This window comes from Zingiber officinale, chromosome 3A (assembly GCF_018446385.1).
Source record: "Zingiber officinale cultivar Zhangliang chromosome 3A, Zo_v1.1, whole genome shotgun sequence".
NCBI classification, from domain to species: Eukaryota; Viridiplantae; Streptophyta; class Magnoliopsida; order Zingiberales; family Zingiberaceae; genus Zingiber; species Zingiber officinale.
The window spans coordinates 135,457,718-135,483,763 of record NC_055990.1 but is presented as its reverse complement, the minus strand read 5'-3'; the positions used below and the strand labels follow the sequence as shown (position 1 = coordinate 135,483,763).

Genomic DNA, 26,046 nt, shown 5'->3' with positions numbered 1-26,046 from the left:
TAGCTGTGGATTATTTCTCAAAATGGGTGGAAGCCGAGCCGCTAGCAAGGATAACAGAAAGTATGGTCAAGAAGTTCATATGGCAGAACATCATATGTCGATTCGGCATTCCTCGGTGACTCGTCTCGAACAATGGAAGACAGTTCACCAGCCAAGAGCTAAAGGAATGGTGTGAGGGTTACGGCATGCAGCAAGCCTTTACCTCCGTGGCCTACCCCCAGAGTAATGGATAGGCTGAGGTCACTAACCGGGAAATCCTCCGAATACTACGTGTCCGGCTCGACCACCTGGGAGGCAGTTGGGTGGATGAACTACCTAGCGTATTATGGGCGCTTCGAACGACCCCCAAAGAGGGAACCAGCCTCACTCCTTTCCATCTGGTATATGGCGGGGAGGCTGTCGTATCCGTAGAGATTGGAGTTGCGTCCGATCGGGTGCTGCACTACGACGAAGAAAATGACGAAAGGAGGCAGATGGAACTCGACATGATCGACGAGGCTTGCGACAAGGCAGCTGCCCGGCTTGTGGCATACCGACAAAGAATGAGGCAAAATTATAATTGACGGATGATCCCTAGATCTTTTCAGGTGGGTGATCTAGTATGGAAAAGGGTCAAGCCAGTTGGCGATGTCAAAAAGTTGGAAGCTCCATGGGCCGGCCCATTCAAAGTAGTAGAGAAGTTGCGATCAAGTGCCTGCTATTTGGAAGATGCGGAAGGAAGAAGACTGGATCGACCATGGAGCGCAAACCACCTCCAACCTTATAGAGCCGGATGAGAGGTGCACGAGTGGATTCATGTACCCTTGCATGTATGTATTCTTGTTGTTCGCAGGAAGAAAACAATTGGATTTTTCCAAACCACCTCTTAATGAGCGCGTCATCGACGGTCGCTCGAGCGACGACCTTAAACTCTTGTGTCATCGACGGTCGAGCGACGACTTTAAACCCTTGCATCATCGGCGGTCGAGCGTCATCGGCGGTCGAGCGGCGACCTTAAACCCTTGCATCATCGACGGTTGAGCGACGACCTTAAACCCTTGCATCATCGGCGATCAAGCGGCGACCTTAAACCCTTGTGTCATCGACGGTTGAGCGGCAACCTTAAACCCTTGCGTCATCGGCGGTCGAGCGGCGACCTTAAATCCTAGCGTCATCGGTGGTCGAGCGGCGACCTTAAACCCTTGCATCATTGACGGTCGAACGACAACCTTAAACCCTTGAGTCATCGACAGTCGAGCGACGACCTTAAACTATCGCACCACTTGAATCGTACCCAATTCGTCGACTAGATAAGCGAGTATGAGGACGACCACCTTGTTGTATTTGGAAGACAAATGGAAAAACGTCAAAAAATGTTAGAAAGAAGATGGGCCCGAATTTTGTAAAAGTTTACACCGATCGGATAAAGGCAAACAAAAAGTACAACAAAAAGACCCCCAAACAAGGCATACAAGGAGATGTCAACACTCATTCCAAGTAATCCAGAGCATCATCTGGGATGGAGTCGTTGAGCTGGTCACGGTCAATGATCGTGCCTGCCAGATCAGCAGGCAGGTGCCTCTCTTCTTGAGTTGGTCAAAAACGTTGTCAACGGCAAGTCCGAAAAGTCGAAGAATCCGGGCAACGAACTTGTCAACGAAGGTGTCAGACCGGATATAGGCCACCTTCATCTCCTCGAAGCGGCTAGGCTCGATTTCTTTATGCGCCTCTAGGGTCGACCGGGCGTTCTCCAGGTCCGCCTTCACCACCGTGAGATCGGCATCCTTGTCGGACAGCTGGCAACTTAAAGAGGCTTCTTCGGACTCGCGGGTTTGCCGTTCGGACGCCAGGAGGTCCTCCACCTTCTTCAGCTCGTCCTCCGCCCCTTTTAGCTTCTGCTTGAGAGCCCAGGCTTCCACATTCTTCTTCTCCAAATCATCGACGGCCCTTTGCTTGCGGGTGGTGGCGAGCGTGATTTTGCTCTCAAAGGTAGTGATTTCTTTTTTGAGCCGGTCGATGTAGACGGCCTGCTCAGCACTCTTACCCCGCTCGGCAGCTAGCAGCTCCTCACTCTTAGCCAAGTCATCCTACAGCTGAGCCACTTGAGTATCGTTCAGACCATGAGTGGTGCCCGACTGGCCTGGAGCCTCCTTCAGCCGTTTCAGCTCATCCTCCACGAAAGCGAGCCTCTGGCACATCGCCAGGCCGTCCACCCAAAACTGCAGAAACCAGAACCTGGAGTGGATTAGTGATAAGGCCAAACTAGTTGGTGTAAGAGCTAAAAGAAAAACTCATGCCAATAAGTTACCTAGTGTGGCTATCTGCCAGCACACCCGGGGGCACGACCGTCGCTCGGGCATGTGCATCCTCTCACACCTCGGCAATTGGCCTCGAATGATGATTCGGTGTTCAGTCTGGCCTGTCGAGCCCCCCGTTACTGAAAGCTTTTCGGTTGGAAGATGGAGGGTTGCAGTGACGTGTCTCCGGCCGGTCGGGGCTGAATGAGAGGAAGCCAACCTGCCAGCGCGGGAAGAAGAGGGTGCAGGGTTGATGCTTGACCTTAAAATACAACCTTGACCCGATATTAGCGGTAGACTGACAACTGGAGAGGCGACAAGAGGGTCGGAAGGTGTCCGTCGGAAGAGACGTTGGCGGTCTCCGGCAATGTTGGTCCAGAAGCACCAGTTCGATCGGCGATCCTCACCGCTGAGGACGCTGAGCGAGCAGCTTTCTCTGCTCGGCGCCTCTTGCGCGTATTCTCGAGTGGCGTCTCCAACATCGAGCCCTCTTCTAGAATCGACAGAGTGGTCGGAAGCTCTACAATCGGAGCACCAATTGTCGCTCCTTCTGTTGGCGCTTGACCCGACTCCCCACCAGCCTCCTGAATGCCTATATGCCCGCGATCGGTGGATGATTGCTCTGGAAGATCATCTGGTCGGAACCCGCGCTCGGCCAAAACTTCGACCACTACTTTGTCGACATCAGCAGTAGTAAGCTTCAATTGCCCAACCAAGCGTGCCCTCATCATGATGTCGGCTGTAAAATAAAGAAAGAAATCAGTTAGACAAAAAGAAAAAAAAAGCGAGTCAATAGTTTACCTAAGTTGACTGGCTCGTACGGGCTGATCAAGCTAAGGCCGAAAAGCATCAGGACTCCTTCCTCCAGCAACTTATGAATGTTGAACTTTTGACCGGCCAGCATGGAGGCGGCTTGTAAGTAGGCCGGAGTGCTCTTATATCGGGGCAGTGAGGGTTGGGGCCCCAACGAAAGTTGCCAAGTGGTTTGAAACGGTGGTCGATCGGGAAAGCGAACAAAAAAGAAATACTCTCTCCAATGCTTATTAGAGAATGACACCCTATCAAAAAAGACTAGGTCAGGGCGAGCCTACAAGAGGAAGGTGCTCGACTGATCGGAAAGCTTGGGATAATAAAAATAGTGGAAACAGAAGGTGTCAGAGGGATGCGATGCAAGCGGAACAAGATAATTACCCCGCACAAAAGGTGAAAAGAGTTCGGGACTAACTGGGAAATAGATAAACCAAAATATTTACAAACATCTGCAATAAAGGGATGAAGGGGCATCCGCAGACCGGCAGTGAACTGATCCCGGAAGAAGCAAGCACAGTTGCTCGGAGGATTGGACGGTCGATCGGTGGCTAAAGGAACAAGGATCTCGTAGCCAGGGGTAGTTCGAAGGTATTCACGAGAAGCTGAGCATCATCCTCGTCAAACCTGGACTCTATGCTGTTGTACCAAGGACTCGAGGCCGGAATCGAGGACTGGGAGATACTGGCCATGGTCGAAGAGACAACCGAGAGGGGCCGAGAAGGAGCGAAGAAAAGGAATCGAAAGGTAGATGAAAAAGTTCACCGGAAGGGTGTTGGAAGGGGAAAAATAGAGAAGGACTACAGAAGAAAGTAATGGACTCACCGGAGGCGGAAGCAGCGAGAGAAGTAGAAGAATTCGCCGAAGAACAAGGAAGAAATCGCCGGAAATAGGAACGCTGAAGGAGGAAGGCGGCAGCCGCGGGCTTATGAACCTCAGGAGGAAAGGCTGAGCCATCCGATCGGTACCACGAATACTTAGAGAAATCTGGTCGTTAAAATTCAAATCGCCAAAGGTCGCGTCCCCCCTGTCACATCAAGCGTGCGGCGGCAGGCGGTGACACGTGGCGTGCACTCGTAGGGCAAGTGTCAGAACAATTAAGAAGGCGTGCTCCGCATTAACGCCTCAGAGTAGCGCTAGTTTCAAGAGATTCTGCCGAGGAGAAGTGCCAAGGCAGAGACTCTATGGGCCGACCGAGCGGGAATAGTAGACTCATGGTCATGCGTTCCCCCATGCTGACCGATCAGCCTGTTGAAGGCATCACCTCATGAAGAAAACTTAGGACGAGCAGTGGATCTCCCGCGAAGGAGCATAGTCGACCGAAGCGCTAAACAGGGAGTAATATTTTCACACCATTTGTCCAGTCAGTCGGACTTATAGCCTCCTTCGACTAGACTTAAAGGGGAGGCATGTGATACGATGATAACTCAGGAGGACCCACCTCCAGGGAAGTTCAACGTTGTGGTGGTCGCCAAAGTCAAGAGGTGGTCAGCTATTAAACTAGCCGATCGGAAGGACCTTCGCCTTTGGTCGGTCAGAAGAATTTGGAGGGGGTTGGCCAAGCCTACAATGCACCGAGGCAAAGGACACTCAAGCCGATCGGACTAGACATAGGTGTAGGAGGTCAAAGAGGTGGTCAGTCGGACCGATCAAAGGTAGTCTAGTTGGACCAACACCCGATAAATGAGACGGGAGATACGTGCCAACATCCTTTTGGGAGTCAGTATCGACGATTAGTGGTGCATATGGACCGAACATCCTTTTGGGAGTCGGTGTCGCCGACTTACGGCGCGGATGGACAGGAGATCGTACGGAAGGAGATCCCGCCGCCTAGGCAGAGATACGTTTGCCTTGTTATGGTAAGATGTCAGGGACCCTTATTCGATGTTAGCTTTTTAGAAAAGTTTGGGGGTGCACATCCACTTGGAAAGCGCGTAGTCTGCCCGTCGAAGCTCTATATAAGGAGAGGAGCAGCCATCCGCGGAGGTACACATACACGTCTTCTGGAGCCACTATTCATTGCTTCATCTTTGCCTTCTCGATTTCCCTTGCTTGCTGGTGTGTGACTTGAGTGTCGGAGGGCCGTCGCCGGGAGCCTCCTCCCGGCTTGACACTAACGACTTGTGGTTGCAGGAGCAGAGGAGCCGCAGCGAAGACGAAGAGCCACCTCAACGTTACTTCCTGGTTGTCATCTACTCACCTTCTGGGCAGGATCAGGAGGTTTATTTTTTAAACTCAATAATTTAATCCCCATTAGAGATGCCCTAATGGAAGTGAGTGAGTTTTCCTATGGTATAAAAATTTATTACTTTCTCCATTATAAAAAAAAGTTTTCTAATAATTTTTTTAAGACCCTACACTATTAAATCACTCTTAAAATAAAAATCTCAAATCTTACGTCCATAATGGTTCAAACTTTTTTATTCAGTTTTTTTAAATTTTATAAATCTCTCTAAAAATCTTGTATTAGAGTTGCTCTAATTATGATGGTTTGGTCAGTCGACTACTAGATGATTAAATAATTATTTTTTTCTTCTAGATTATCAAGTATTTTGTGTTATTTTATTTTGATTCAATAGTCAACTGCTCACTAACCTCCAATTGTTCTAATGTTGTGACTCAATCTTTCAATTCTTGATTTTCTTATATTAATGTTTCTACTTGAGTACATGAAAAACTATGGTGAACCTTGAGCCTAGAAGTTATCACACGATTATATGTGACTTTTGCTTGGGAGCTAAGGCCGTAGAGAAGGTTTTTTTTCCACTGATAACTTCATAATATTTATCATTTATAGTATCATTTGATAGAGTCTGTAACTCTTCTTCCTCTATAGCAGGCTGAGATGTCTATGTAACTTGATCAATTATATTATTCTATATAAAAATATTATTAATATCTAATATACATAAAGCTAGTCATTATTAAATGTGAATGGTAATAAAGTTTACATTTTTATGTCTATGACTTTTGATCGATTATTGACAAAAGTGTCATTTTTTTGTATTTATGAAATACCTCCCAATGAGAGGTCTCTATAAAGTATCAACCCGCATATAATTTTTTTATAAAATAAAATAAGTTCATTAATAATTAAAAAAAATTCTTATATAACTTTATTATAATTCACTAAGTCCATTGCATGCTCTATAATAGATCATCATCCTAGTTTATTTTGTGGATCCGGTATTTAGGCTACCAAGTTCAGTATTTCTATTGTTTTGCTGTCATTTTTAACAACCCAAATTATTCTTCCATGCATCCAAATCTCATCTAGTACATGAGATAACCTTGTTCCCTTCCTTCTTCACTTGCATAATAAGTCCTTATATAATTTTTGATAATAATTATTTCATTGTTGGGGTTGTAAAGTTGCAAACATAGTCCCACATTGAAAACATATGGGAAAATCATGGGTTTATAAGAGAAAAGATATCTTTATTGACATGAGACCTTTTGGGTAGAGCCCAAGAGCAAAATTATGAGGGCTTAAGCCCAAAGTGGACAATATCAAACTATTGTGGAGATATCTAAATTCTTTTTGATCCTATAATTGGTATCAGAGCCTGCCAGAAGGTTTCACCGCCAACTATGCACAAGAGCTATGATCTGATTGAGCCATGTGAGCCATGTGAGTACAATATTGACTTCGAACAAAGAAAGTGGGAGCTCCTATGTTCGGATCAAGAGGACCAAACACCAGGCAGGAAGTCCTAATAGGTCGGGTGGACCGAGGGGCAGGAAGACCTGGCGGGTCAAGGATCGGATGTGGGAAGCCTGTGATCCTTTGTTTAAAGGGGGGATTGTTGGGTGGACCGAGGGGCAGGAAGACCTGGTGGATCAAGGATCGGATGTGGGAAGCCTGTGATCCCTTGTTTAAGGGGGAGATTGTTGGGGTTGCAAAGTTGTAAACATAGTCTCACATTAAAAACATATGAAAAAATCATGGGTTTATAAGAGAAAAGATATCTCTATTGATATGAGGCCTTTTGGGTAGAGCCCAAGAACAAAACCATGAGGGTTTAAGCCCAAAGTGGACAATATCATACAATTCTGGAGATATCTAAATTCTTTTCGATCCTACAATTTCATGTTGCCTTAAATTTTGCCTTGTGTCATTCCTCCAAAAAAAAAAAATTTACGACAATATCGAGAAAATAAAAGATATTATATTACACAGTATCAATAATATTTAAATTACTTATCAAAAATTTCTAATAATAAAAATATTTAAGATCTTGGTCTCATGGCTCCTTGTAAAACCAAAGAGAACTGACATTCTTTAAATTTTTTTTATAATCGGGAGTAAAACTACATTTTTTCATTTTTTGAAGTAATAAATAAAAAATTAGATAAATTTTAATTACTAATAATAGCAATACTTATAAATCTCTAAGAATCTTCAACATAATTTGGCCACAAATCAGAATAATAATATCTTATATAGTAGAACTAGCTAATGAGATTTACATGTAAAAAATAAATATATCCTAAAATTTAATCATTATTACAATCTAAATTATTAACATTAATAATTTCTAAGTCTTTATCGCTAGACTCTATTCTGGTTGAAAACTTGTGCCTACTATAAATTCTTCTCTAACTACTCAATTTGTTGCCTCAACAATGGTTCTTTTTGTTATGCCCAAAGGATGTTCACATATTTTCATAATGACATGATATTGTCCACTTTGGGTCTGAGCTCTCATGACTTTAGTCTTGGGATATACCTAAAAATCCTCATGCCGTTAAAGATATCCTACATTCTTTTAAACCCATGATTTATTACTCTCATGGTCTGGGCTTCCCCGCGAGCATCCGGTCACTCTTGACCTACATTGAGCCTCCCTGTAAGTATCTAATCATCTTGACCAATTTCGTGCCTCTCCGTAAGTATCCGATCATCTTAAACTACTCTGGGTCTCTCTACAAGCATTCGCTCATCCTAACCTACTTTGGGCTTTTCCCGTGAGCATTTGGTCACCTTGACCTACTCTGGACCTCCCTACAAGTGTCTGGTCATCTTGACCTGTTTCGGACCTCCCCACGAGTATCTAGTCACCTTGGCCTGCTCTGGGACCACCCTCAACTTCGTTTAAGGTTGCTCACATGACATTTGGTTTGGACCATGACTCTGATACCATTTGTTGTGACCAAAAGATATTCATATATCTCTACAATGGTATTAGTTTGGGCCCAAGCCCTCATGACCTTCCTTTTGGGTTCTACTCAAAAAGCTTCATGTCAATGGAGATATGATACATTCATGTAAATCCATGATCTTTTTTAAATATTTCCAATGTAGGACTTTAATTAAATTCCAATAATCCTCCCCTCAAATGAAGGATCACCATTACTCTCATGGTCCGCCCCTCTCCCCCTCCGATCATCCTGACCTGTTTTGGGTCTTCCCCGTGAGTATCCGGTCATCTTGACCTACTTCAGGCCTTCCTGCAAGTGTCCGGTCACCTTGACTTGCTTCGGGCTCACCCTCAACTTCGTTTAAGGCCACCACACATGACATCTAGTTTGGACCATAACTCTGATACCATTTGTTGTGACCAAAGGATATTCATATATCTCCACAATGGTATGATATTTTCCACTTTGGACCTAAACCTTCATATCTTTGCTCTTGGTCTCTATCGAAAAAACTTCATACTAATAGAGATATCATATATCCATTTAAACTCATGATTTTTTTAAATTATTCTAATATGATACTTTGATTGAATCTTAAGACTCTTAATTATCGGTGCTTCAGAACTAGTTATTTTTCTTGGAGGTCAAAAATAGTGGTTTCTATGAAGTAGATTGGAAGCATTCTAGTGGAAATGTTCCTTGGACCAACTGATTGCACCTTAATAGTGACGGAGATGCACTTGCTAGATCATTTTTATCGACTTGTTTAGGCTTGAACACAAGTGAATGTGACTATCTAGAGAGTTGAAATTCCTACTCTTTCATGTGATTATTTTTTTAATATCCCTAAGTAAGGTTGGTAATCCAATGGGAGATCCAAACAAATATAATTAGTTTTATTAAATGAACTCTTGGAAGTAGCAAATGTTAACTTTGTACATAATGCCAAGAAAAAAAGAATCTTTACTATAATTCTATCGAATTAACAAGTATAAATTAGATTTGAGCTTTCATCTTTGATACTTTGCACCAATTCAAATTGATAGTTCTTTTGATCTCTGTCTGCTCATCTTCTTTGTTAATTCACTGCCCATTTCAGCAGTAGCACAACACTGGAATGCTTTTGAGTTCGAATCAACAGATACATGTTGGAAACCAATTTTAAAACATTTGGTCGAGACAGAGTAAGATTCAAACAACACAACCTTTGTATAAACTTGAAAAACCTTACATGAACACAACTAACAGTCAATGAAATTACACACATACACAATGAAAATATTAGCTCCTGTCATCTTTAACAAGCAAAAATATAGGTAACTACTTCATTAAACTCCTAATCCAAGTAAATATATTAACTACTTCATTAAACCCCTGGTTGGGCTCAGCTCGTAGCTGCGCGCACTTGGCCACCTAGCCAGGGATGTGCGCGTGCCCGACTGCCCAGCTAGAGCTACGCACGTGCTTGGCCAACTAGCAAGGGCTGCGTGGGTGCTTGGCCACCTAACTAGGGTTGCGCTGCACCTGATCGTCTAGCCAGGGTTGCGTGTATGCTCAGCCGCCCGACTGCCCAACCAGGACTATACGTGCATGCCCAACCGCCTAGCCAGGGCTACGCGCATGCCCGACCATGGCTGCGCATGCACACTACAAGCCGACCAAGGCACACAGCTGAGGTAGCTGCCCAACCTCACTGCAAGGCAACAGTCAAGGTGAGACCTCGTTGTGAGGTCGCCACTAGGCTATCACTAAGAGGGGAGAGGATCGAGCATATTGACGAAATATGTGTCAATGCAAAAGATTGGAGAAGAGAGGAGCATGTCGCAAAGAGGATCAGATCAGAGATGAAAATTTTAAGACATCGGAAAGCAAAAATAAGGAATGAATATTCTAATTAAAAAGTCAATTAGCATAAGTTTCCATCCCTAAAATAGTAACAAAATCTTAATTTCATCACTATTTTAGTGATGGAAATTAGTTTCGTCATTAAAATAGTCATGGAAACTTAGTCTTATCACTGTAATAGAGATGGAAATTTAATTCCATCATTAAATTTAGTGACAAAATTAATTTTAGTCAATAATTAAATGATGAAAATAATTTTTGTTACTAATTTAAATCATAATTAATTTTGACTTTAACTTGGATGAATATTAATTTTGTCACTATTTTAGTGATGGAATCCCAGTTAGTTTCATTGATTATTTCTGGGGTGATCGATCCAGTTTCACGGAAGTTTTTCACCGACTACCAGGGTAAATCGGGAAGCACGCGCGACAGCCAACCCAGACGCTCAGCATTCTTTGATTACGCTCTCCATTTGGAAGAAAATTCTTGTAAATACGTCGTAGCTTGGGATCGAATCGTGGGTGTCTAAATGACAACTTATATGTCTTACCGTGACATCATATCCCGGGGACAGATGATGAAATAAGAATATAGATGAAATAGATGATGAAATTTAATTTTCGTTAATAAATTAGAGATCGTAATTTATTTTAATAGTTAAATAGTGATGAAAATTAAATTTCATTATTAATCTCGTCACTATTATTCTGATACTATTGTTTCATGATTTTTTTTAAAAAATAATACATAGGCACACGTATATTCTATTTAGGATGCACTAGAGAGACAAGCAATCCTTTAAATATTTCTAAAAGTGATTTTCATAGGATGGAGAAGAAATCCATCATTACCATTAGCCAGTGTGACTCATATAGTGGCTAACAATATGATAAAAAAAAGGGTATATCTGATAGAGATGGGAGGTATAACTGTCACGCTCCAGAGGAGTCCTTGTCCGAAAAAATTTCGGCAGCATCTCCCCTGTACGGTGGACAATCTAAAACTTTTCTACATCTCACAAATACCTCAGCCACAGGCGGCTGGAATAATAACAACAAAATAAACATCACCACGTAGTTATATAATAGTAAACAAAACATTAATACTCTGACTCGAAATCCACCCTACTCCACTACACACGTAAAACTCAAAACCGACGAACTCACCTTTTCTGTCGTCCAGGCAGACATGTAGTAGAATAAAAACCAAATCCAAATCCATCGATATAATAAAATCTATACCATGTCCATAAGTAAATAAATCCAGAACATAACAAGTTCAAACAGTCTAGAACAGAAAAGGGAACCAAACGAAAACCAATCACATCCTCGAGGTCTGCAGGGACCAGCAACTGGAACTCTCTCCTGACAGCATCAACCTGAAAATATCAACAATGGAGGTGGGGTGAGTCCAACACTCAGCAGGTACAATTGATATGCAAAGTAAAGAAATAACACCTAGCACTAATCATGCGTACAGTCTCCTGATAAAAGAAAGATAATCACATACCGAAGTAAACAGGAGAGAATCTGTACTAACCAGGACTCGGTATAAGGACAAACAGTCCGAGTGGTATAGAATACCTGTATGCATGTCAAACATAGGTATCCAAACAATATGCAGCATATAAATGCAGCCAACACAAACACAAACATATGATGCCAATGATGCGTCCTGGTCACCCCTGACGCCAGTCGATCATCTCACACACATAGTGAGGCCAAGTGGGTAGGGCTGTGACAACCGTGCACTCTGTCGTCACTACTCCTGATGAGTGACCGAGTGGACGGGATGCTGTCGGAGTACACCTATCCTCCTATCCCAAATCATAAATGGGGGAGCGCAATGCTCTCATCTCCCGGTACTCAAAGACGGGGAGGAATCCCTGCCGGATAACACGTTGTGTCACACTACCCATGAGCGGACCAACGGTGCCTAACAGAGTCCCTGCTGCAACACACTCAGCCTGAATCGACCACTAACCCATGAGTGGTGGTGTGTGCAGATCCATGTAACTGGCGATGTGCTCAACAATAATGGAGCGGACTATCGCTCAGCATGCAATCATGCAAATGGTGCATGACACTAACCACAAAAATATCCTGACCTAATCCACGTATATATAAAAATGCATCATAGGTCAACGAATCCAAAACAATCCAAAGGTATACAGAGGGTATAAAACATAGGTCCTGAACATGGTCAAGCATGACATATCACTACCCCTATATGCATGTATAGACAGGTAAAGTATACATGGGATGCAAAACAAATCAATCAATCAAACATATACCAAGATTTGGGTAATGATTAACCGGAATAGATAAGAAACATAATTAATGAAACATGTTAATTCCATTACTAAGCATATCAAAGACAATAAGTCAAAAGTACCCGCCTACGATAAAATGGTCCAAATCTGACTCCGAGATACTCATCTCGCGTCAAAGTCCTGTAATACCAAACATATACGATTATTTAGCTAAATTCCTATAAATAGCTAAATAAATTCTTTAACCCTAAATTAGGGCAAAAACCCCAATTCCAAAAACACATAAACCTAATCAACCGACACATGAATAATCATCTAACAAAAATCAAGTACACTACGATCTACAACTAAGCAAATGCTTAATCCAGATACCCAATAAACCTTACCTACTCTCACAGCCACTGTTATTAATCCACAATTAGGGATAGTGCCGCCAAAAGGAGTAGCCGCTGTTGGAGACCAGGACCCTACAATCAGAGACCACCCAACATAGTACTGCTCACGGTAGAACACAAAACAAAGCACAAAAAGGAAAAACCAACTCTAAACCCTCACCTTCAATCACTGCTAAGACACGACACAGAAAAATGGAACCACGGTGTCGGCTCGATCAAACTGACAGAGAGATCAGTGAGGGCATCAGCAACTGGGGGCGGCAGTGTGCAGCGGTGAAGAGGCTAGGGCAGAGGTGGCCGGCGGTGAATCTAGGGCATGGCTCAGTGGAGGAGGCCGGCACAGAGGAGATCGGCAAAGGCTCAACTAGGGCTTGCCTCTTCCGTGCAGAGGACGACTCCGAGAAAAGAAGACAAAGCCTGCCGTGGTGCTCGGGTCAAGAGTTGGCGGCGGTCGGAGGACTCTCGGTGGCTGGCGGAGGCGTCGGGTGGAGAAGGCCGGCGTCGGGGCAGAGCTTGGTGCACTCGGGGAAGAAGGAAAACTCGGCGTGGGATAAGTAGAGAAGAGGGGAAGGAGGAGGAAACCGCCGAGTGGCCGGCGGTTAGGGCTCAGAGGAGTCGGGCTGAGAGGGAAATCGGCGTCGGGGGGAAAGACTCGGGCTCGCGGAAGAGGAAAAAGAAACGGGGGAATAAAAATAAGGAAAAAGAAAAAAAGAAAAAGAAAAAGAAAAGGAAAAGAAAATAAAACTTTTCCTCATTTAAATGGGGTAGCCTAAACAGGCTTTTCCGGATCCCGTTTTTATCCCCGTCAACTCGTCCGTACGAGCTCCGAAAAATTCCCGAAAAATTTTCAAAAATTTCGGAAAATTCCCTTATTAATATTCGCCTATTTTCCGGTATTTTACATTCTCCCCCACTAATAAAAAATTTGGTCCCCAAATTTCGTGATCTACCATCAGCAAGTACTAACAATAGACAGGAAGTATAAATGCTGAACGGTAAACTGAATCACATACCTCAAGTAAAAAGATGGGGATATCGAGCTCAGATAGTGTCCTCAAGCTCCCAAGTAGCCTCCTCGTCTGAATGATGCTGCCATCCAACTTTAACCAGCCGGATAGTCTTGTTCCGTAACTGACGCTCTTTCCAGTCGAGAATCCGTACCGGAACCTCCTGGAACTGGAATATCTGCCAGCACATGCGTCGGGTCGGGCACGTATCTCCTCAGCATCGATACGTGGAATACATCGTGAACGCCTGACAGGGACGGTGGTAGTGCCAATCGGTAAGCTACAGCTCCGATCCTCTCCAAGATCTCGAAAGGACCAATGTACCGCGGAGCTAGCTTACCTATGAGGCCAAATCTCTTCACCCCTTTCGTGGGTGAAACTCGCAGAAATACATGGTCACCAACAGAGAACTCTAGTGGTCTGCGTCTCCGATCAGCGTAACTCTTCTGGCGATCCTGCGCCTCTGACATCCTCCGTCTGATAGTACGGACCAACTCTGCATCCTGCTGAACTCTATGAGGTCCCAACAGCTGGGCCTCTCCAACCTCATCCCAGAGGACGGGTGTCCGACAAGGTCTACCATACAACGCCTCAAACGGTGCCATCTGGATAGCCGAATGAAAGCTGTGTTGTAAGCAAACTCTACCAACGGCAGATGGTCCTCCCAACTGCCTCCGAAATCCATAACACATGACCTCAGCAGGTCCTCTAATGTCTGAATGGTCCGCTCTGACTGTCCATCTGTCTGTGGATGGAAATGTGCCCAAAGCCTGCTGCAGACTCTGCCAGAACCGAGACGTAAACCGTGGATCTCTATCCGAAATAATACTCAACGGAACACCATGTAGCCTGATGATCTCCCGGCAATACAGATCTGTCAATCGATCCAGGGAATCAGTCCTCCGAATCGCTAAAAAGTGCGCGGATTTGGTTAATCGATCAACGATTACCCAAATCGCGTCATGGCCTCGTCGTGTCCTCGGCAAACCCACCACAAAGTCCATGGTAATGTGATCCCACTTCCACTCAGGAATAGGAATCCGCTGAAGTAATCCTGCAGGTCTCTGGTGTTCAGCCTTCACCTGCTGACAGACAAGACATCTAGCTACGAAATCCGCGATGTCTTTCTTCATGCCATTTCACCAATAGGAACGCCTCAAGTCTCGATACATACGAGTCCCGTCCGGATGGATCGCAAATCGAGAACGGTGTGCCTCCTGTAGTAGCTCCTGTAAGACCGGGTGAGACTGAGGTACGCATAATCTACCTCAGAAGTATATAATACCCTCCTCGTCTCGTGTAAACTCGGTCTGCTGCCCGGAAGCTATCTGACTGCCAATAAACTGCAAATGCTGATCACTGGCCTGTGCCTCTCGGATCCTCATCCTGATCGACGACTGAGCAACCATGGTAACCAGAATACCCTGCTCTGTCGGTCCCTGCTCCTCAAGATCTAACTTAGAGAAACCCTGAATCAAGTCCGTGACTGAAGTCCGGTGGCAAGCCGAAGTCCCTCTGGACTTCCTGCTGAGTGCATCTGCAACCACATTAGCTTTTCCCGGGTGGTAGCTAATGGTACAATCATAGTCCTTCAGGAACTCCATCAATCTCCTCTGTCGGAGATTAAGCTCCTTCTGAGTGAAAATGTATTTGAGACTCTTATGATCAGTGAGAATCTCAAATGTGATACCGTATAAATGATGTTGCCATAGCTTCAGAGCAAAGATGATGGCAGCTAACTCCAGGTCATGAACTGGGTAGTTCTTCTCATGCTCCTTCAGCTGACGAGAAGCATAAGAGACTACTCTGCCGTGCTGCATCAGAACAGCGCCCAAACCCTGAAGAGATGCGTCGGTGTAAAGTACAAATCCATCCTCTCCAAAAGGTAAAACCAAAACTGGAGCCGACACTAATCTCCGCTTCAGCTCCTGAAAGCTTGTCTCGCAATCCTGACCATGTAACTTCACGCCTTTCCGGTAAGGCGTGTCAACGCATAGCAATACGCGGAATCCTCGACAAAACGCGTCGGTAATATCCGCCAATCCTGCGGATCTCTCGAATCGACTTTGCTCCCAACCGGTGACCTCGATCTTCGAGGATCAATCAAATACCTCGCTAGAAACCACGTGTCCCGAAAATCGATCGAGGATAGCGAGATGCATACTTGCCGAACTTCGCTGGTACGATGTCGTCGAAGAATCTCCAAGATCGTGCGAAGATGCTGTGCATGCTCCTCGGAACGAGAGTAGACCAATATGTCATCAATGAAAACGATAACAAACTGATCCAGATACTCCGAAATATGCGGTTCATCAAGTCCATAAACACCGCTGGAGCATTGGTAAGCCCTCATAATGACCGTATCTGGTACGGAAAGCTGTCTTCTGAATATCTGAGTCTCTGACTCTCAGCTGATGATATCCGGATCGCAGATCAATCTTAGAATACACTGATGTACTTCTAAGCTGATCAAACAAATCCTCGATCCGTGGTAATGGATATTTATTTCTGATGGTCACTGTATTCAGCTGTCTGTAGTCAATACACAACCTCATAGTACCATCTTTTTTCTTGACAAACAGAACTGGAGAACCCTATGGTGAAACACTTGGGCGAATAAATCCCCTGTCTAAAAGCTCCTGGAGTTGAACCTTCAGCTCGTTCAACTCTTTTAGTGCCATACGATACGGAGCTTTCGATGTCGGCGCGGTTCCCGGAATCAGCTCAATAGCGAACTCCACTTGTCTTCTGGGAGGCAAACCTGGCAGCTCCTCTGGAAATACATCTGGGTACTCCCGGACTACAGGAACGTCGGAGAGCTGCGAACTACTAGTGTCCTCAGTACTGATCAACGATAACAGAAAACCATGACAGCCGTGAGACAGCAGCTTCTGCGCCTGAATCACCGAAATAATCGAGATGCCGTCATCTCTAATGCCAGTGAAACTCCACGAGGGTTGGTTCGGAGGCTGGAAGGTGACCACCCTCGTCTGGCAATCAACGGTAGCATGATAAACTGATAGTCAATCCATGCCAAGAATAATATCAAACTCGACCATCTCCAATACTAGAAGATCTACCGTAAGTATCATGTTGCCAAAGTCTAATGGGCAACCTCTGATCTCCTGGGTGACATCTAAAGTATCACCGGACGGTAGAGAGACAGTCAATCGTTGGGGTCTGCAAGTGGGTAATCTACCAATCTCCCGCATAAATGTACGAGATATAAAAGAGTGCGAGCTACCAGTATCAATCAATATATCAGCGGAAAATGAATAAATGGAAATCATACCGCGGAAAACGGATCCGTCGGCTCGCTGCGCATCCTCCCTGGTAATCGCATGAACACGTCCAGTCTCTGGCGGAGGAGGAGGAGGTAACGCTGCCAGCGGCTGCTGCGGCTGGGCAGAAGCCTGCCGCTGAGGCGCTGTTGGATACTGCTGTGCAGCTGGCTGGGACTGAGTCTGGTACTGCCCCTGAGTCGGATAATAAGGTCCTGGAACAAAACTCTGGGGTGCTATGGAAGCACTGGAGTACTCCTGTCCAAGCATGCCAAATGCTGCTGCTGAGGGAGCTGCTCCCTGCTGACGCTGTGAAGACTGAGCTTTCTGCCCTCGATATGCCCCTGACTGACTAGACTGTCCCCTCTGACCTGACCCTCCTGCAACTATGTGCTGAGCCTTCAGTTGACACTCTCGGCTCTGGTGTCCAAGCAGTTTGCAATAATAGCAAACTGACTGTCCCAGAGAGCAAGCTGAGGTGAGGTGATCTCTGGATCCACATCTGAAACAATGTGTATCACTGGAAGGTGGTTGCCGGTTCTGCTGAGAAAATCGGGAATGTCCTGAAGAAGACCGCCCTGATTTTTGAGGCCTACGAGACGCCCCAGAAGTACCCTGACCTGACCGTCTGTGACTACTCTGAGGCTGTCCTGTCGCCTGTGTCTGCTGGACCTGCCCTGATGTCTGACCCGTATGCTTTCTTTTCCTGTCCGAATATGCTGTCTGCCGAGCTAACTCTATCATCAAAGCTCGATTCAATGCATCAGAGTAAGATGTAATCCCTAATCCGGCAAGCTGTACATGCAGATAACCATCCAATCCCTGTATAAACTGCATCATGCGAGTTCTGTCCTCCGCAACTAACTCTGGACAAAACTGAGCCAACCGGAGGAATTCAGTATTATACTCAGTCACTGAGTGATTATTCTGCCTCAGACTCATAAAATCCTGTCGGCGAGCCATCTGATAATACAGTGGAAAGAAACAGCTCTCAAAAGCCTCTCTGAACCTGGTCCATGTGACATTGCGCTCACCAATAATAAAACGCTGAGTAATCCACCAGGCATTAGCTTCATCCCGTAAATGATAGGCGGCCAACTCTGCTTTCTCCCACTCGGAGCAAGCCATATAGAAGAAAGTCTGCTCCATAGTCTCTATCCATGACAGAGCCATACTCGGATCGAGATCTCCGCGGAAAAGAGTGAAACGAGTCTTCATCGACTCAGCCAGTGCTGGAATCCTAGCTCGTGCAGCGACAATATCAGTGAGCTGTGTCGGGAAGGCTGCAGGAGCTGGCGGAAATACTGGAGCTGATACTACAGGTGGTATCGCGGAATAAACCGGAGGAGGAACTCCCGGTGCTGCTGTATATACCGGAGCATAAGCCGTCGGTGGTACTGCCTGGGGAACAAAAGTGGTGGCAACTGGAGGTACGGTAGGAAAAGGTACCGGATGTGGAGCAGCTGCTGCTACTGTAGGCACTGGGGGTACAGGTGCCACTGGTATAGGATACACTGTAGATCCAAGTGGTGGTGGCACTGAATACGCCGTAGGCTGCGCTGGAGCAGATGTCGGGTACACCAATGGTACCCCTGATGGTACTGTAAACAGGGTAGGCGTGGATACCGTCGGTGTGGCCAAAATAGGTATCTCCACAGGAGCTATCGGGATTTGAGAGCCCGATGCTCCCGCCGCATCCTGAGTCTGTCCCTGACTGACAGGCTCATCAATAGTGGGCATCTCTGGCATATCCAGAGATCCCGTGGTCCTCCCACGTGGTCGTCCAGCACCACGTCTCGCAGCAATACGTGTGGATCGTCTCATATCTGTTAAATTAAATTACAGATATTACTACAAGTATAAAAATCATAAACTAACAACATACCTATTTGCTGTCTGGAGATGTTTCGTCGCTGTCCAGTCCCCAACTTGACCTCAAAATTTCGAACGAGAATATCGTCGGAAATCCAATAAATCCGAAACGGAAATCCGAAACATAACCATATCGAAATCCGAAAATGCCCAGTTTGACTCGCAAACCCGGCTAACCCAAATATCCAGAATACCAACAACCAGTATCCGATAAATCTCCAGAACACCAAAAGCAGGTATCATAACCCGCTCTGATACCAAATAAATTGGTATCAGATAAATCTCGAAAATCCAAAATACAAAAATCCAACAAGTATCGCCAAACCTGGCGCTCTGATACCAAGTAAATAAATTGGTATCAGGTTATCCCAAACATCCAAATACGAAAACAAAAGATCGTATAACTTGGCTCTGATACCAATAAATTGTCACGCCCCAAAGGAGTCCCTGTCCGAGAAAATTTCGGCAGCATCTCCCCTGTACGGTGGACAATCTGAAACTTTTCTACATCTCACAAATACCTCAGCCACAGGCGGCTGGAATAATAACAACAAAATAAACATCACCACGCAGTTATATAATAGTAAACAAAACATTAATACTCTGACTCGAAATCCACCCTACTCCACTACACACGTAAAACTCAAAACCGACGAACTCACCTCTTCTGCCGTCCAGGCAGGCATGTAGTAGAATAAAAACCAAATCCAAATCCATCGATATAATAAAATCTATACCATGTCCATAAGTAAATAAATCCAGAACATAACAAGTTCAAACAGTCTAGAACAGAAAAGGGAACCAAACGAAAACCAATCACATCCTCGAGGTCTGCAGGGACCAGCAACTGGAACTCTCTCCTGACAGCATCAACCTGAAAATATCAACAATGGAGGTGGGGTGAGTCCAACACTCAGCAGGTACAATTGATATGCAAAGTAAAGAAATAACACCTAGCACTAATCATGCGTACAGTCTCCTGATAAAAGAAAGATAAAAATATGCATCTGAAGTAAACAGGAGAGGAACTGTACTAACCAGGACCTGAGTATAAGGACAAACAGTCCGAGTGGTATAGGAATCCTGTATGCATGTCAAACATAGGTATCCAAACAATATGCAGCATATAAATGCAGCAACCACAAACACAAGCAATAAATGCATCATGCATATGATGCCAATGATGCGTCCTGGTCACCCCTGACGCCAGTCGATCATCTCACACACATAGTGAGGCCGAGTGGGTAGGGCTGTGACAACCGTGCACTCTGTCGTCACTACTCCTGATGAGTGACCGAGTGGACGGGATGCTGTCGGAGTACACTTATCCTTCTACCCCAAATCATAAATGGGGGAGCGCAATGCTCTCATCTCTCGGTACTCAAAGATGGGGAGGAATCCCTGCCGGATAACACGTTGTGTCACACTACCCATGAGCGGACCAACGGTGCCTAATAGAGTCCCTGCTGCAACACACTCAGCCTGAATTGACCACTAACCCATGAGTGGTGGTGTGTGCAGATCCATGTAACTGGCGATGTGCTCAATAATAATGGAGCGGACTATCGCTCAGCATGCAATCATGCAAATGGTGCATGACACTAACCACAAAAATATCCTGACCTAATCCACGTATATATAAAAATGCATCATAGGTCAACGAATCCAAAACAATCCAAAGGTATACAGAGGGTATAAAACCTAGGTCCTGAACATGGTCAAGCATGGCATATCACTACCCCTATATGCATGTATAGACAGGTAAAGTATACATGGGATGCAAAACAAATCAATCAATCAAACATGTACCAAGATTTGGGTAGTGATTAACCGGAATAGATAAGAAACATAATTAATGAAACATGTTAATTCCATTACTAAGCATATCAAAGACAATAAGTCAAAAGTACCCGCCTCCGATAAAATGGTTCAAATCTGACTCCGAGATACTCGTCTCGCGTCAAAGTCCTGTAATACCAAACATATACGATTATTTAGCTAAATTCCTATAAATAGCTAAATAAATTCTTTAACCCTAAATTAGGGCAAAAACCCTAATTCCCAAAACACATAAACCTAATCAACCGACACATGAATAATCATCTAACAAAAATCAAGTACACTACGATCTACAACTAAGCAAATGCTTAATCCAGATACCCAATAAACCTTACCTACTCTCACAGCCACTGTTATTAATCCACAATTAGGGATAGTGCCGCCAAAAGGAGTAGCCGCTGTTGGAGACCAGGACCCTACAATCAGAGACCACCCAACATAGTACTGCTCACGGTAGAACACAAAACAAAGCACAAAAAGGAAAAACCAACTCTAAACCTCACCTTCAATCACTGCTAAGACACGACACAGAAAAATGGAACCACGGTGTCAGCTCGATCAAACTGACAGAGAGATCAGTGAGGGCATCAGCAACTGGGGGCGGCAGTGTGCAGCGGTGAAGAGGCTAGGGCAGAGGTGGCCGGCGGTGAATCTAGGGCATGGCTCAGTGGAGGAGGCTGGCACAGAGGAGATCGGCAAAGGCTCAACTAGGGCTTGCCTCTTCCGTGCAGAGGACGACTCCGAGAAAAGAAGACAAAGCCTGCTGTGGTGCTCGGGTCAAGAGTCGGCGGCGGTCGGAGGACTCTCGGTGGCTGGCGGAGGCGTCGGGGCAGAGCTTGGTGCACTCGGGGAAGAAGGAAAACTCGGCGTAGGATAAGTAGAGAAGAGGGGAAGGAGGAGGAAACCGCCGAGTGGCCGGCGGTTAGGGCTCGGAGGAGTCGGGCTGAGAGGGAAATCGGCGTCGGGGGGAAAGACTCGGGCTCGCGGAAGAGGAAAAAGAAACGGGGGAATAAAAATAAGGAAAAAGAAAAAAAGAAAAAAGAAAAGGAAAAGAAAATAAAACTTTTCCTCATTTAAATGGGGTAGCCTAAACAGGCTTTTCCGGATCCCGTTTTTATCCCCGTCAACTCGTCCGTACGAGCTCCGAAAAATTCTCGAAAAATTTCCAAAAATTCTGGAAAATTCCCTTATTAATATTCACCTATTTTCCGGTATTTTACAATAACTACAAGTTAAGTAGTAAATTATGGATTAGAGGATTATCCTTTGCACGAGAATTCTTGATTTGGATAGACTCCACCTTTAAATAGATGGAATCTATCCAAATCAAGAGTGTAAAAAAATGGATCATCCTTTGATCCACAATTTGCGGACCAGAGGATCCGTCCTCGTTAAGTATGGTGGTACTAATTATATTCATCCCGGATACTAGGGGTGTCAAAAATAGATTTGACATGTCAATCTAACTTGAATCAACCAGAAAAATATTAGATTCTGATTAAGGGTTTTAAGTTTTTTGGATTGGTTAGGTTCGGATTAGATTCAAATTGATCTGAATTTAGAATTTAGGAATTTTTAGGATTAAATTAAATTTTATTTTAATAAATTAAGATGTTTTATGTACCTGAATAACAGAACGTTAATTTAATAATGATGAAATATTGAGATAAAAATGAATAATTTTAGGGAATAAAAAAAAAAAAGGTTTTCAGGTCTAGCATGTTATTCAGGCTGGTCAAGTTATTTGGACGGGTTCGAGTTTATGGTATTCAGATTGAGTTCGAGTTCAGATTGATTTTTTTTTTATAATATTCTTACTTCAACCTGACCCAAATTTATTCGACCTATCCGAATTGACACCTCTATCCAAAGGTGACTACTGCTAAGAGACAAAAAAACAAAACAATATTATTTCATATTTTAATGAGAATTCTCTAATTAATCAACAAGGATAGAAGGAAAAGGTGATCATAGGGTCAAAGATCTTACCGGTGTAGATCTAGGTCTAGAATCTAGATCTTCAAATTAAAGATGTTTAATGCTATATCGGCAATGCATACAAAAGATAACAAAGAGATATGGTTAGATCCTCTAATGGATAGCTAAAAGATTTAAAATTTGAATTTTAGCTATAGTGTACTATAGGAGGTTTTATCTTTAGTGGTGGTACTTTCATTATTAGTCGGTTCGAAGAGCTGGATACTCAGATTATTTTTTAAAAAAAATTGAATTATCCAAAGAAGAAGATAGAAACTTAGGGTACTATAAAGATAGCAAATTAACTTAGGATATTGTTGTCCTTATTATTTTGGAGAACAAACTATACAAATTTAAGTTGTGCAATTTAACATTTATGGAGTGATGAAGACCATGAGTTTAAGAGGTGACTCAAGTAGAGACGCAAGGCATCAACATAATCAAACTTAGTTTACATTAAGTTATCATGGGGTAAATGGACTTTATCTCAGAGATGACGAGCAATCTAAAATAAGTTAATTGTATTAAGAAGAATGCTAATATAGAGTTAAGAGGGTTGGAAAATGCCTCTAGTGGTATAGTGCACCTCACGACGATAGATGACAAAGGAGCAAATTTGTTAGTTATCTGTTCAGAATTTTAAGATTCTAGATAGGCAAATAAACATAATCTGCTCAATATAGCATTAGAGCCCTAGCTAGAGAAAATTTGCATTTGAAGGACGACTTCAACATGTGAAGACTTAGGAAAGATTTTTTTAAATATGAATATCTTACTATGAGCATTGTAGAGCATATGAAAGGTGCTTTGGAACCATGCAAACTTTGTGAGAGACCAGAAGACTTGTAAACAGAGAGCTTTCTAGACCAACTTATTTTTTGATGTTAAAGAGCAATGGAGAGAGTTTTTTCTGTTTTCTCTTTATTGGTATTGAGAGATGAGTGCAAGTACAACATGATGAAATCAATTTGTTTAATTTTAATTTTCTCTCATCTATTACATAGATTTTGGATTTTCTTCATAGAGTACTAGTCTTACACCAATAAATTACTCTTATTCTCTTAGTGTATTTGTGTTATAGAGAAATATTCTACCATATGGATCATGTGGTGAAGATGATCCCTCATTCTATAGGAATTAACTTAAGATTTACAAGAATATGATTTCAAGGATGGTCTAACACCATCTAAATGTACTAGAGAAACTTCTCATCCCAACACAATTAATTGTATTAGTTAAGAGATAGAGATGGATAAAGAAATATAGAGTTGAGCATGTAATAGTTAGCAAGTAAAATAATAATAATAAAATGCGATATAATAATTTACCCCTTATTAATGTTTTTACCGAACGTCGATGCATTTTTTAATGGCCCAAATGTCAATATATAGTTAGAAAACATATGATTTTTCACACATCTAATTAAAAACTATTTCATTTTAAATCTTAATTTCTTATAACTATCTTATGATTTATCTGTGTAGGCATGGATTGTGGAAGAGTATCCTTCACAACTCACTCTATCGGCTCTTGTTAGCTTAATGGGAAGCCTTCAAGTCATTGTTATCGCATTCACATTTGAAAATCCGAGGGCCTTAATCTTAGACTTTGGCTCGCAACTTCTCGCCGTCAGCTATAGTGTATTCAATTTTTTTTATATATCTTTAAATATTACTAAAAAACTTACTCTACCTTTCATTTTACTATTATTTATATAAAATATTTTTTTTTAAAAAAAAATGAAATTATAGGGAATATTTTGCTCGGGCTTGGGTGCGTTCACCATCATGTGGTGTGTAAAGGAAAAGGGTCCGGTTTACTCCACAGCATTCAATCCTCTCGCCACTCTACTTGTCGCCATACTAGAGCCTCTTCTCCTTCACGTGAAACTCACATGGGGCAGGTCGGTTTTTCCTACTCTTTCTATATAGCATTTATTTTAGTTGCATTATGTTAAATTTTTCAATGGCCTTAATTACAAAGTAGCACAATATTGCTAACAATTTGCATTATATATATATGTTCAGCTTGACAGGCATGGCGATGGTGATAGGAGGGCTCTACTTGTATCTGTGGGGCAAAGCTCAAGATGTAAAGCCGTGCAATACTTTAACTCAATGCTCTAATGGAATATCAGGGGGAGAATGCGATTCAAATGAAATAATTATCACAAGGGAAGAAGTAGGCAACCAGGAGCCATTGTTAGCTTAAGACAATGTATAATTTCAATTTTTTCCAAACAACTAGTTGAACAAATTCTCTTGAACTAGACATATATGAACATGGGAGAAGTTATAAATACGGTATGGTGTAATAGTTGTACAGAAATGATCTCTACATTTTTATTAGCATGTGAAAAGATAGAGGCTTGAACCTTAATTAGCATGTGTTAAAAAACTAGAAGACTCCCATGAAAAAATGTCATTATGTAAGTGTGTCGTTAGATTATATCAGAGAAGAAAATAGGGTCAAGATATATGGATAAATAACATCTTGGCTCAAATTATTCTTGAATTATTATTAAAAAATGGAATTAATAGAGTTATCAATTGTACTTTACCCCTTTGGAGAGGAGAGGATAGGAGAGGAGAGGTGAGAAAAGGGGAAAAAATCATTAGCTGTATTAATTTTATCTTTGTGTGGGAGATCGGAGGAGACGAGAGGGAAAAAATACAATAATTTTTTTATCTTTATCGACCAAATTCTCAATTATGTATGACAATCATTGTGTATGATTTTGAAGTGTAAGAAGAAGAATAGAGAGAGAGAGTAAGAAATAATATGAGAGTAATAAAATATATTGTTCATTTATATTTATCCTAAGGGCAATACAATATATAATATTCAAAAAGTACATCATCAATTAATCAATTAATCAATTAATAAATAGAATAATTTTGAGAATTATTCTAATAATTATAATAAAATTATTAGGATAATCTAAATATTAATTTAATTTGATTTGGTAATTTGATCCGATCAATTTTGATAATTTATTTTATCTCTTTTATGAAAGACAATTCGATGCCCCCGGAAATGATGTGGTGGCAAGAGGATTAGTATTTCTCTCAAATAACAAGGGTTCAATTCTCATGTAAAACACACTTGCGGCGATTGAATTTCTGGTGACGCATGGTGCCACATTAAAAATTTTTTGGATTTACTTGATGGATGAAAAATGAGATCGACCCATCTTGTTAGATATTTAGTTTTCATAATCCGCATGAATTCTACAGCTTTACGGAATAAGCAAACAAAAGGATCTAATAGCAGAGCTGGACCTGATGCCAATCTCATGAAGCCATTGTTTCAGGCCCTAAGCTCCCAAAA

General features: G+C 43.0%; 1 protein-coding gene across 1 annotated transcript in view; it reads left to right on the top strand.

Annotated features, from left to right (window-relative positions):
- Positions 1–25,058, top strand: part of LOC122054053 (WAT1-related protein At2g37460-like) — a 32,243-nt gene extending 7,185 nt beyond the window's left edge. The window contains exons 4-6 of the mRNA XM_042615895.1: positions 24,201–24,356; positions 24,468–24,619; positions 24,744–25,058. Of these exons, the coding sequence (XP_042471829.1) occupies positions 24,201–24,356; positions 24,468–24,619; positions 24,744–24,927 (492 nt within the window). The 3' untranslated portion in view covers positions 24,928–25,058. The remainder of the gene's footprint in view (positions 1–24,200; positions 24,357–24,467; positions 24,620–24,743) is intronic.
- Positions 25,059–26,046: the final 988 nt, after the last annotated feature.